Source organism: Pelobates fuscus, chromosome 1, assembly GCF_036172605.1.
Source record: "Pelobates fuscus isolate aPelFus1 chromosome 1, aPelFus1.pri, whole genome shotgun sequence".
Taxonomy (NCBI): domain Eukaryota; kingdom Metazoa; phylum Chordata; class Amphibia; order Anura; family Pelobatidae; genus Pelobates; species Pelobates fuscus.
The window spans coordinates 22,225,305-22,238,091 of record NC_086317.1 but is presented as its reverse complement, the minus strand read 5'-3'; the positions used below and the strand labels follow the sequence as shown (position 1 = coordinate 22,238,091).

At 42.3% G+C, this 12,787-nt stretch overlaps 1 protein-coding gene across 1 annotated transcript in view; it reads right to left on the bottom strand.

The window, feature by feature from the left end:
• The window catches only part of GPA33 (glycoprotein A33), a 40,033-nt gene extending 35,809 nt beyond the window's left edge, over positions 1-4,224 (bottom strand). The window contains exon 1 of the mRNA XM_063446619.1: positions 4,031-4,224. Within this exon, the coding sequence (XP_063302689.1) occupies positions 4,031-4,079 (49 nt within the window). The 5' untranslated portion in view covers positions 4,080-4,224. The remainder of the gene's footprint in view (positions 1-4,030) is intronic.
• Between the last annotated feature and the right edge of the window lie 8,563 nt (positions 4,225-12,787).

Sequence of the window (12,787 nt, the reverse complement as noted above, 5' to 3'; positions counted from 1 at the left end):
GGTGCGGGAAGGGAAGGGAAGGGAAGGGAAGGGAAGGGAAGGGAAGGATAGATATCAGAGAAGAGGTTTGAAGCAGATGAGTTAAGGAAACCCAAGTAAGGGTGAAAACCTTTCAAATGGTATGGCTACGTGACATGGGAGCTTCATGTGACTCCGTGCATCAGAACTACTATGTGGTACACTGAATCTTTTTTAAAAGCAACATGTTGAAATACATATATAAAAATATATATAGATATAAATGCCAAAAACCTGGCAGTGAGGCCAAAAACAAATCTCACTACGGAGCAAATACACACACACTACGGATACAAATACACGCACACACACACGCATATAGTGTTCAAGTAGAGATTGTCGCTGAATTAGTCCATTTAGGCTTGAGAAAGGACGGTTCTCCCAAAAGCTTGTCATTAGAAAATTGTGTTAGTCCATAAAAAAAAAAAAAAAAATGTATTACAAGATATGAATTTTATTTGTTTTTTTTTTTTACACATACACACTTTTATTATCTTGCCCATGGACCCCTAGGTTTTCAGGTTCTAAGGCAGTGCATGTTCTAACTAAGCAATACAATCCAGCACATAGCAGCTGGTTGCAAGATGTTACCAGGGACAGCATACAGTAAGATGCACAACCAAGCAGTGTCAAAACTACTGACGGTGCAGCAGATGTGGCTGCACCAGGGCCCGCACACTGCAGGGGGGGCCCATCGGTAGGCCCATGCGCTTAGCACCATGCGGAGGGCATGTGAAGAAAGGGGTCCGGTCAGATGCTGTGACCCTTTAACAGCACGACTGGGCCCCTTTCGTGTCAGCAGCACTGGGAGGAAGTGACAGCTTGTTACTTCCTCCCAAAGAGATGTAGATTGATGAAGAAAGTTGGAGGAGAAGCCAGACAGAAGGGGACCAGGATAGACAGACCCTAACGTGCAACCTCAGCCAGCACACTGGACCCCATGGAAGCCACCCTCCTGCACCAAAAAGGTCTGGTGCTGGAGGGAGGCTATAAAATTGTTTGACCTGAATTGTGTTTGTGTGTATGTATATCTGTCAGTGTGTATCTATGTGTCTGCATCTGTATGTCTGTCAGTGTGCATCAGTGTGTCTGTATGTTAGTGTGTGTGTGTGTGTCTTTGTTAATCTGTATGTGTGGCAGTTTATGCGTATATGTGCATACATCTCAGCATTCAAACACCAACAATACACACACAAAAAAAAAAAAAACACATCTCTGCATTTAAACGTCAACACTGCATACGAAACACACCCTTACATTAACACAAACATACTCCATACAAAAACATGCTTACATTAAAAAAAAACACACAAACACTGCTCAACGCTACAAGGATGGGAACATGGTAGAGCCGTAGCTGTCAAAGCATTGTGGGAGCTGTTCAACAGATGGGGATCTACCTTTTGACCATCCTTGCAATACGGGGGGCGTCCAAAAAATGCATCAGGGCCTTCTCTATGTTAGTTCCGCCACTGCCACTGAGTGCTGGGATTGTGTACGGCAATATCTGTACAGAATATGGGCTGAACCAGAGCTAGAAATGTTGTAGAAAGTAAAGGCACGAATAGTCCCAGTTGTGACAGGAGAATTTGTGGCTGTGACCCTCAAGTTGGTGGAGTGGCTTCCACAGATTCCAGGTGGGAGATCGGAGATCTCTGTCCAGAAGAGTGCAGTTCTAGGAATAGCTAAGATACTGTGCAGAACCCTCAGACTCTCAAGCCAGAGAATGAGGAACATACAAAAACAAAATATCACCTGGAGGTGTGAGAAAGTCATAATATATAGACATATGACATGTTTTAACCAGCTGCACTAAACACACATTGTTAGAATGTCTCAGTAAATACTGGTAAGAAGTTAAACAGTGCAATACTTTGTCTGCAGTTGTTGCGAGTTATAGAATAATGTTTGCCGGTACGGTGTGCTTTCGGCACATGCTCCCACAGGGGATACTTTACATCTGCAATCCTGCCAAGTGCATTATCAATGTGTTCATGTGATCCTATACGACGCTAGCTACAAGCGATAATCGAATTTAACATATTTAGTAGTTGGCAACTCCGCTACAGATTACAGAGAAGAGCAGGGGTTTCTGGGAGTTGTAGTTCAGATTGCTACATTTTACTGTAGAAAACCAACAATTGACTTACAGCTTCCTGAAACATTTACTGTACATAACATACCGCAGAATTACTGGAGCAAGGAGGGGCGGGACAGAAAACTGTGCATTATTTAAAAGAAAAATAGAAAAGATCTATCATAAGACAAAACAAACATTGTAAATGACTGTAACTTAACCAACAAACTGCACCTAGCGTGTGTGTGCATTCGGTGTGTCCCTTTAATGAATTGTTAATCACGTTTTACAGCTACAGAAAACTCAGACCCACCCTATAATTATGGCCTCGCAAGGCCTGGTCTCTTTCACTTACAAATAAACACATTCTGTAGGTGTGAGGGCTTTGGGTAGCAAAAAAACAAGTAAAAACAACCAGTGTAAATGCTTAGAAAAATGTGTTCTATCACTATTTTGAAACTAAATCCTCTCCTACGATGTTAAACAAGTATTTGACACCACTGATCAATGAACGTTGCCTCTGACACTGGGGGTATTTTTTCACAGACTGCTACTCCCATCAAGGGTCAGTTAGCTGCGTTCATATAAGTATTGTTCACCTGCCTCAAGGGGCATTTTTACCCACATATAATATTTTGAGATATATTAGTAGAGCGCCAAATATATTCTGCAGTACTTTACAATTATAGAAAGAAGATATTTGAAGGCGAACAAGATCTTAAGTGAGTCAAAAGTGATCACAACAACTTGTGGTTAAGCAAAAAAGCCCTTTGTTGTATATTGAATAGAAAAGTAAATACGGAAAAACAAATTGTGAGTTTAGGGTTTGTCTACCTGTGGCAGCAAAATATAGCTCTACACAACACATGCTTGTCAACTGGATTTTCCCATTGCTCTTAAACTAGAACATTAATTGTGACTACTCTAAACAGGAGACAGCTGAAGGTGATGAGGAGGGATAATGAGCATTGTAGTCAGACAGCTCAATATACATTTATTTTACATAAAAATAAAGTGTAGTACTATAGCTACAAGAGACAGGCAGTCTGACAGTTCAGCTCATGGTGACTGCAAATCACATTATCCTTAGCCAGGGAGTCTCCCAGTAAGTTCAATAATTTTTTTTTCACCTTCCTGTGTTACTCTGATACTGGCGACAGGGTTATTCACAAGTGTGAATTCAAAATGAAAGGAGACCGAATTGAAATCATAGATGGTTTGGAGAATATTGGCAATTTTGGGCTAGAATTTAAGAAAAGATCACTTTTCATTATATAGGGATTCCCCGGTCACTCTTCCTGTTAGAGAAACGATTAGTCACATTCCTGGGACATTTCACAGAGCTTACAGATAGTTTCAGGGTTCAGTTGGGCAGGTTCATCATCACCTCATTTCTGTTGGTAAAAAACTTTTATCAGTGTTTTACCATTGTACAGCGCTACTGAACATGTTGGCGCTCAACAACAATAAGAAAGAAACAATCCCGAGGATGTGTGTTTCTGATCAGCACAACTTTACACCCCACCGAAAGTATTAACTCTGTGACTGCCAGAAGCATCCATGGGTACAATATTTAGTATAAAAATAGCCACTGACTGCAAACACTGCTTTCAAAGGTAAAACAACGTCAGCTAAATAGCAGTATTAGAGTGTAAGCTCTCCTGCCCATTCCCATAAAGCCTATGTATACCCTTATATACCGATTTCTAAACATTGTAACCGATAAGAGTTCCGTGTTCACGTCAATTTACAATAAAACCAGCACTCCGTCACTTTTATCAAAGAATAAACAGAGATTAAGGAATGATATAAAGCAAGCAGACTTTATCAGCGTTAGACACAGAATGGGATCAGCAAACACGAGATAGAACGATATTAGCACATTATTCATGGAATGGAATGCAGTGATACAATGTATCTCCTGCTTGGACTCACCTGTCCCCAGGATAAACCCAGACAATGCTCCAGCCCTGTGTGTCCCCATGGTCACAGCTCCCAGTGTGAGGTCCAGGCAGGGAGTACTCTCAGTGAAAACAGGATTGAACTGCCCTGTCTCCCCCTGCAGTATGTAAAGCAGGCAGGTAACAGTCACTGGCTGAGCTTCTCCCAGGCCCTACCTGTCCCTGGAATTGTCACTGGCTGTCATGTGACCTGGCCACACCCCTCCCAGGTTTCACCTTAATCTCTCTCTTTACTTCCTCCACTTCAATCTCTCTCATTTATTCATTCATTCATTCTTTCTCCTTGTTCACTCACACTCTTTTCCTGCATTTCCATCCTTTTTTCCTCACTGTCTTCTCTTAAAGGAACACAAACATGTATTCCTCACTACAGTGGTAAAATTACAATTAAGATCTCTGGCCCCCCTCTCTGTAGTAAAAAGGTGATTTGACTCACATTATGTCCCGGACCATGCCTGGACTCGCTGCAGCTGGCTCCGCCTCCATGGCTGAGATCATCATCAAACTAGTGTGCATTGGTGACAAAACGTCGCTCTGGCCAATCAGCATCTCCTCATAGAGTTACATTAAAGGGACACTCCAGGCACCCAGACCACTTCTGCCCATTGGAGTGGTCTGGGGGCCAACTCCCACTACCCTTAACCCTGCAAGTGTAAATATTGCAGTTTTCATAAACTGCAATATTTACATTGCAGGGTTAACGCCTCCTCTAGTCACTGTCTACTAGAGAGCCACTAGAGAGGGCACTTCCGGGTTCATAGCACAGATTTTCTGTGCTATAGCGTCGCTGGACGTCCTAACACTATGTGAGGACCTCCAGCGTCGCTGAAATCCCCATAGGAAAGCATTGAAAGCATTAGGTCTCCCCCGGCGGGGGAGGAGCGTGGGCGGACCCTGAACCAGCGCCGAGGGACATCGGCGCTGGATACAGGTAAGTCACTAAACGGGTTCTAACCCCTTCAGCAACCTGGGATGGGGGGTGGGAGGGAGAGGGGAGCTGCAGTGCCAGGAAAATGGTTTGTTTTCCTGGCACTGGAGAGTCCCTTTAAATCAATGCATCTCTCTTGGGAACGTTCAGCGCCTCCACGCAGGGTGTGAAGTTGTTCAGTGTTAGAGCTGCACACTGTGACAAGGAAGCACCTCTAGTGGCCATCTGAGTGACTGCCATTAGAAATGTTACTAGGCAGCAATGTAAACACTCCATTTTCCTTTAATTTTTCCTCTTGAATCTTAATGATTATACTTTTCTATTTCCCACTGACCTTTATTTATATTTATTATCTTTTCTGCCTTGCACCGGATATCACTACCTGGCTGCCTCCATTTTGTTTTACTCTGTCCATACAGTCTGCAATCTACCCTTCTGTCGTTTTATGGGAACCCAAGAGCTGGCCGGCTGGCCACCTTTCGACTCCCCTGGGACCGGCGCCAGTTGTTTCCCAGGCGGGTGGCGAGGGAGCCCTTTTCCTTGAGCTCTCTGCTCAGCTCCCTCGTGCGACCCGCAGTAATGCCGGGAGCCGGAATATGATGTCATATTCCGTCTCCCGGCATCACTGCGGCTCGCAAGGGAGCTGAGCAGAGAGAGCTCAGGGAAAAATGCTCCCTCGCCACCCGCCCACCTGCACGTCCGGCTGCCTCCCCGCCAAGCAGCCCCACTGGACCCCAGGTGAAAAATCCACCCAATTAAATTAGGGGGGTGCCCGAGCACCGTCCTGCCTAGGGCAGCACAAATCCTAAATACACCACTGCCGCTCATTGCCAAAGATCATGCTCCTCATGAGACAAAGTAGTCGTTTCAATAATAAACCATATCCTCCCAACATCTGTAACCTTCTAGAAATCTTAGATACAAGCCACAACCTCCTGTTCCCTGGTAAATAATCTTCAATTAGGATTTTATTTATTTAATCAGTTTAGATAAACCAGCAAACACATTCTACAGGGAGGTTTATTTCACTCCATTAACATATATTATGCAAAGTTATCCCTAATCCATACCAGGAGGGAAATGCTGGAAGTGGTCTATCATCTTACATTGTAATGAGATAAGATCTCAATTCACATTAAATAACCACCAAGTCATGATTTATTAAATACATCCCAGGGTGGTCCACCACTGTAAGCAAAAACACCCAAACATCCATCTTAGATCGTATCACTGGAAAAATATCCCATTAAAGGAACAATCTAAGCACAATAACCACTACAGTCCGAGTGCGTTCCCAGAGTAAGTAGTCAAACCATTTAGGAAAGGTTTGACAACTTACCCATATTCCACTGTGCACCCACCAGTGCTGGAGTAAAGGGACACTCCGGTCACCATCACATCTTCACCTTTAGATTGTAAGCTCACGGGCAGGGTCCTCTACCTGTTGTATCGGTCTGTTCTTATTGTGTTTGTCCTTATCCCAATTGTACAGCGCTGTGGAATATGTTGGAGCTTTATAAATGCCAGTAATAAATAAAATAAAAAATCTACATGATTATACTCTTCTCTTTCCCTATGTGGAAATTATATTTAAACATAAATAACCTAAAATTGTGTCAATTTACAGAATAACATTTTTAAAATTGTATTTTATTAGACATACAATATTATTGTGCTACCTGTGGTTTGGGGTTTCTTGATAACCAGTTTGAGCCAATCTCAAGCACATCCTTGCAGGTGCAGAAAACATGCTTTTTACCATATATGCAATGTCTAAATGCTGTACATGTATTTACTAAACTGTTATTCTTGCTGACAAATGGAAAGTACCTAGCCGCATGTCCGTGCTACACCCCGTAACATATGCTTTTATTGTTATAAACCTTATGTAGAAATGATGCTTTCAGTATAGATATGTACAGACCCCCATGATTGGTTAATAATGCCCTTAATGTAAACACTCCTAGACAACTTGCCTTATATATTCCTATGTGTTGCGAAATAAGTTTGAATACTTGTTCAGTACCACACTATGTTGTGCCAAGTGTTCCCAGCGCTGAATACAGACCTGAGAGAGAAGGCAGAACGTACCTGTGATTCTAGTGAAAGTCCACGGCAGGGACCTGGGTTCGGATACCCTGAGGTGTTTTGTATCCTAACACATGACTTACCATTTCTTAGGTAATTCCGAACCATCTGTTTTATGCTAATGTATATAGAAAGCCATTGCCACTGACCTATTGCTTGCCAACAGTGGTATAGTTGTGGGTGACGCAGTCCCTGCCACACTAAGCTTTGAAATGTTTTTTTAAATACTATAAAACCATAACGGTCTCCTAATAAGCTCGGGGTTTAATTATTATAATTATAATCATTCTGACTATATTAACAGCTAATAATGATTATCGCTTTATATATGTGCCAATGCGTGGCCCAGGTTCTTTGGTGCCAATCAGCAAAAATTCCTAATGCACCCAACATCCAAATATTTTAGAGTTTTTATAAGTTTTCTCTTTTTTTTTTTTTTCCAAAACTACAATTTCTTTTGTACTCAGATGTCAGAATATTCTCAGGCTAAAGTAAGACTTGAAAATTAATTTCACATTTAAGGCCACAGTAGCCGAAATCAAAGCATAACGGACTCAAATAATATTTAGATTTGTGCTAATTGGTCCTTCCTTCACTGTGAATTCACCCTGATTCTGTCTAGTGTCCCTTACGGCTTTCTAACGTCTGTACGATCCACATGGAATCTGTGGGGTTTAGTCTCTACATAACCGCTAGAATATGCTGCAGTGATTATGGTGCTTAGCATGCCCCTTTAACTGCTTCTCTGCCCTGGTTCAGGCCAGCCATGTATTAAATGCACAGCCCTATGTACAACACACCGTTTGAAAATCATGCACATGTATTCACTAAATTTGAAATTGGGCAAAACAGACTCAGTAAATGCAGATTTTATGCCAAAAGATTCCAATTCTTTTGAAACTAATTGTCTATTCTCCACCGTTTCTGGTTTATTGACTAAGTCTCCTGTGCTCGCTTTATAACAAATACAGTGTATCAGTGAGGGATGAACCCCCATAAAATAAGGACTTGGATCACCTGGCGTCTATCCCCCTTTCCATTACCAGTCCATACACGCACGGTCTGGGATCAGGTTGGTCCTAACGACCTCTTACTGCCCCACCATCTGGAAAATATCAGGCGTAAATGCTTTAATCTAAATTATTTATCGCTATTTTACAAAGTAAGTGGCGGCCGTGGTAATGTAAGGAAGATTGACGAGGGCGTATGAGAGGGGTAGGGAGAAGTTTAAATGGATTTAAATACAATTTAAAGGGTGAACAGGGGGTCAGCACTACAGGAGGAAATTAGGAAAACCTAATTAAAACAAAAATACAGGTTGCACCAAAGTAAAAATAGCAGATAATAAAAGGGAATGCTAGTAACACTTTAAAAAACAGACTCAAAAAGCACAAAATAATATAATATGTTAAAGAGTGACTTTCTTATGATTCATTTTTATTATCCTGTTTTAGGTAAAACATTGGTCATTATTTAACTAACTGTGATTGTTGGTAAACTGAAAACTTAATTGTAAAATATTGTCCAAAATACGCTGTTACGTTTTATCAGCTAATGTGGTTTGGTTACAATTGAGCAATTTCAATATTTAAATCAAAGCTATACACTGTTTAGTAAATAACCCCCCGTTATCTAATTTCTTTTCTTTTGTCTTTTAAAACCCCATGACTTTATAGAGTTTTAAAGGACCACAATAGTGCCAGGAAAACAAACTTGCCCTGAGGGTGCCCCCACCCTCATGGCCCCTCTCCCGCTGGGCTGAAGTTGGAGGAAGGGGTTATATCACTTACCTTTCTCCAGCGCCGGGCTCCCTCGGCGCTGGGGACTCTCCTCCTTCTTCGGTCATCATCGGCTAAATGCTCTTGCGCGGCAAGAGCCGCGCGCTGATTCAGTCAATCCATAGGAAAGCATTCTCAATGCTTTCCAATGGACGCAAGCGTCTTCTCACTGTGAAAATCAATGAGACAGCCACTAGAGGCTGGATTAACCCTATTGTAAACATAGCAGTTTCTATGAAACTACTATGTTTACAGCAGGCAGGGTTAACCCTAGAGGGACCTGGCATCCAGACCACTTCATTGAGCTGAAGTGGTCTGGTTTCCTATAGTGATCCTTTAATGTAAATTGGTCATTAATGTAATTGGTCATTATGTTTGGTTTAGACGAAGGAGCTGTATATTTTGTAAAGACCCCGAGGGTGACATCGCCGCTTGGTGTGAGGCAGGGCTGGACTGGCCCACCGGGATACCGGGAAATTTCCCGGTGGGCCGCGGCACCTGGGGGCTCCAGAGGTATGTGCCACCGGGTGGCCGGTCCGGTGGCACACTCAGAGGGGGCCGCCCGCTTTCCACGCTGGTGCCGTCGGGCCGGGTGGCAGCCTCGCCAGTCCGGCGGCACTTCTAATGCTGAGGAGGGAGGAGCATGAAGGAGGAGGGAGGAGCATGTCTCTCTACCATGCTCCCTCGCGGTTCCTGTGCTGGGAATTGTGGGAACCGCGAGGGAGTATGGTAGAGAGACATGCTCCTCCCTCCTCCTTCATGCTCCTCCGTCCTCAGCATTAGAAGTGCCGCCGGACCGGCGAGGCTGCCACCCGGCCCGACGGCACCAGCGTGGAAAGCGGCCGGCCCCCCTGACTCCTCTCAGGCAAATGGAGGGGATGGGGGAGGGGAGGTTAAGATAGAGACACAAGGGGAGGGGGGGAAATAAAACAGAGATAGGGAAGAAAGAGACAGTGGGAGAATAGAGAGAGACAGAGGGGGAGGGAGAGTGAGACACAAGGGGAGAAAGAGGGGGATAGAGAGATGGTAGAGAGGGAGAGAGAGACAGGGAAAAGGGGGGATTCTCTTACATTAATACATTTAATTTCAATATTTTTATTAATTTAATAAGATCATGTTCCATTGGCTTCTATAATTAACTTCTTTCTTCTAACTCGTTTTCCAGATTGTTATTCTTAGAAAGGTTTAATCACATTATAAGCAATACTATTACTTATTAATTTGCATTTCATATTGAAATTTTGACGATTTCCCATTTCTTAATCCTGAACAGCGTCATTAGGCTAATGATAACCTAACAGTCACTTAAAGGGCAGCCCTTTAATCTAAATGACCACTTAGTTCTTTGTTACACATGTTCCTGACTGCTACTTACCTACACTTAAATGTAAATAACTCATCTTCCTGGGACTTTCTAAATGTGCTAATTCCCTTGACACAAATCAGGAAAAGATGCATAGAAAACATTATATTGCAAGTTGCGGCAGAGCCGCTGCCTGTTCGTGGATTTCCCTCTTTCTTTTAACATGTTTCCCTTGTATTTTCGTGTTTTGTACCCGCTCCCCGTTCAGGAGGGCTGCCGCAAAGGAAATCCATTCGCCTCCTGAACAGGGGGCACACCAATACCCCATTTAGAACGCTTCTTGCGTGAGTACAGAGCGTTGCCGCGGTCACAGTGGCAACGCTCCAGCTCTCGCGAGAGTGAACTCTAGCGCTGGAGCTACGGGCTAGAGTTCACTCTCACCACTGCGACCTCTAGCCCCATACACACACACAGACCCCCCATACACACATTGCCCCCCACACACAGCCACCCAAACACACATTGCCCCACACACCCTACACACTGAATCTTTCACACAAACTGCACCCCTCACACATTGCACCACTGCTCCTATACCCTACTACACCCCCATATCCCAGCAGACCCCAGGTAAGTTGTCAAACTGTTCTTAAACGGTTTGACTACTTACTCTGGGAGCGGGTCACGGCACTCCTGGCACCATAACTACTACACAGAGCAGTAGTGGTTATTGTGCATGGATTATTTCTTTAAATCTATAAGTGCCCCTCCCGAGATCGGGCTCTGGATCCGCCACTGGTGTGTGTGTGTGTGTATATATATATATATATCATGTATATTAATGTGTGTATTAGTTATATATATATATAATTATGCCTATTATATTTACACATATATTAATGTACTTATATATATATACGTAATACACAGAGAAATGTAATTGATATGTACCATATGTAATGATCAGATATTGGCCCAGTCTTGTTGCTAGGTGCATACTCCAGCACAATAACATATTTAAAGTGAAGAGCGCACCCACAGGACCTCAAAATAAACAAGATACCGTAATTTTTTACAGTTGTGCCCTTCATACATTCACTATTTCAGTCCCATTACCAAGCTTTCCTTAATATGTCATGGTAGTTGGACTGAAACATTGGTTATATGCAAAGGCACGTCTGCTTAAAATAAATCTGCACTCTTGTTTTTTTTTAAGCCTATATGTGCTTTTTTTCCACGTTGGAGTAATAATTTTTAATCTTAAATTATCTTTTCTAACGCTGTATTTGCACACTATGCTGGCGCGACGCATTATGGGGCTGGGAAATGTTTTTTTTCCAGGGCTGCTTTTAATTCCCAGTCCGGCCCTGGTGTGAGGTGAGGTATGTGTACGTGATACTGACCTCTTAACCCCCAGCTAGCTTCTTTCTATATCTCCTGCCAGGAGTCCACATCATCGACGTACTCTCGAGCATGTGTGAGAGGACAACATTAATGTTTATGGAGGATCCCGCAAGAGCCTTGTGATGAGTGTGACAATAACTTTTCCTCTAAGCCCTTGTTAGCGATATGTGGGGAAAGTGACAAAACCAGCTCCACCTTTTGTTAAGTTTTGGCAAGTGGAGAAAAAATACTTAAGACAAAGTAGCCCTTATTTATTTTACGAGAAAAAGATTGAAAAAGGACCGGATTAGAAGTGAGGATTTTTTTGTAGTGTTTAAGTGTTGTCACTTTAGGACTGTTTCTAATTCTCCGGTATTTTATCAGACTTTTTTTGTTTGTTTTTTTATATGGTTTATATTATTTAGTGCTTTTGTAGTTTGTTTTTTAAAGGGTTACTAGCATCCCCTTTTATTATCTGGTATTTTTACTTTGGCGCAACCTGTATTTTTGTTCTGTTCTCTCAGTTATTTTATCGTTAGAGGGGTGCTGCCTGTCATATTTTTATTTGGCCAGTTATTTAGCATTGCTCCATTTCCATTGTTCTGTAAGCCTTTAGAGATCGAATCGCTGCAGTAATTATTACTCTATATCGTTGCTCAAAGCTGACATTAAATTGTTTCCAAAAATGTTAGCTGAATGGATAAAACATCAGCTCTGCTCTGGGTCACTCTGATCAAATGATTCATACAGAAACTAAAAATAACCGACGATAAACCTCATACCCTCTATAAATAAACACAAAAAATAAATTATGACAAGCGCGAAAATAATACGCACGCAGTGCGCAGCTGATCGGATTTATATGAATGTAAAACCTAATTTCAAGAGAAACACAATAAAGTTTACTGTTTACTTAAATGTTTTCCTTTTCCAGTTATCAACTGATGTTTACAAAAGGTAGGGCAGATTACAAGTTAAGGGCATACAACGGAATCCAAGCCCTTTTAGCAAGTTCAGACGTGAGTGTGCGATCCCAGTGCAATAGGCGGCGTTAAAGAGACACTCCAGGAGTATGCACAATAGACGTGAGAAACTAATTTTAGAACTAAACAAATTTTATCAACAATTTGAAAGTGTCTGAAAATTTAAACGAAATGAAAACGATTAGACCTGCAACAAATTGAGATGTATAATTTCAGATCTATTTGTTTTGATAAAGAGAACAAATTAGTTATCTACTAAACAACGGAA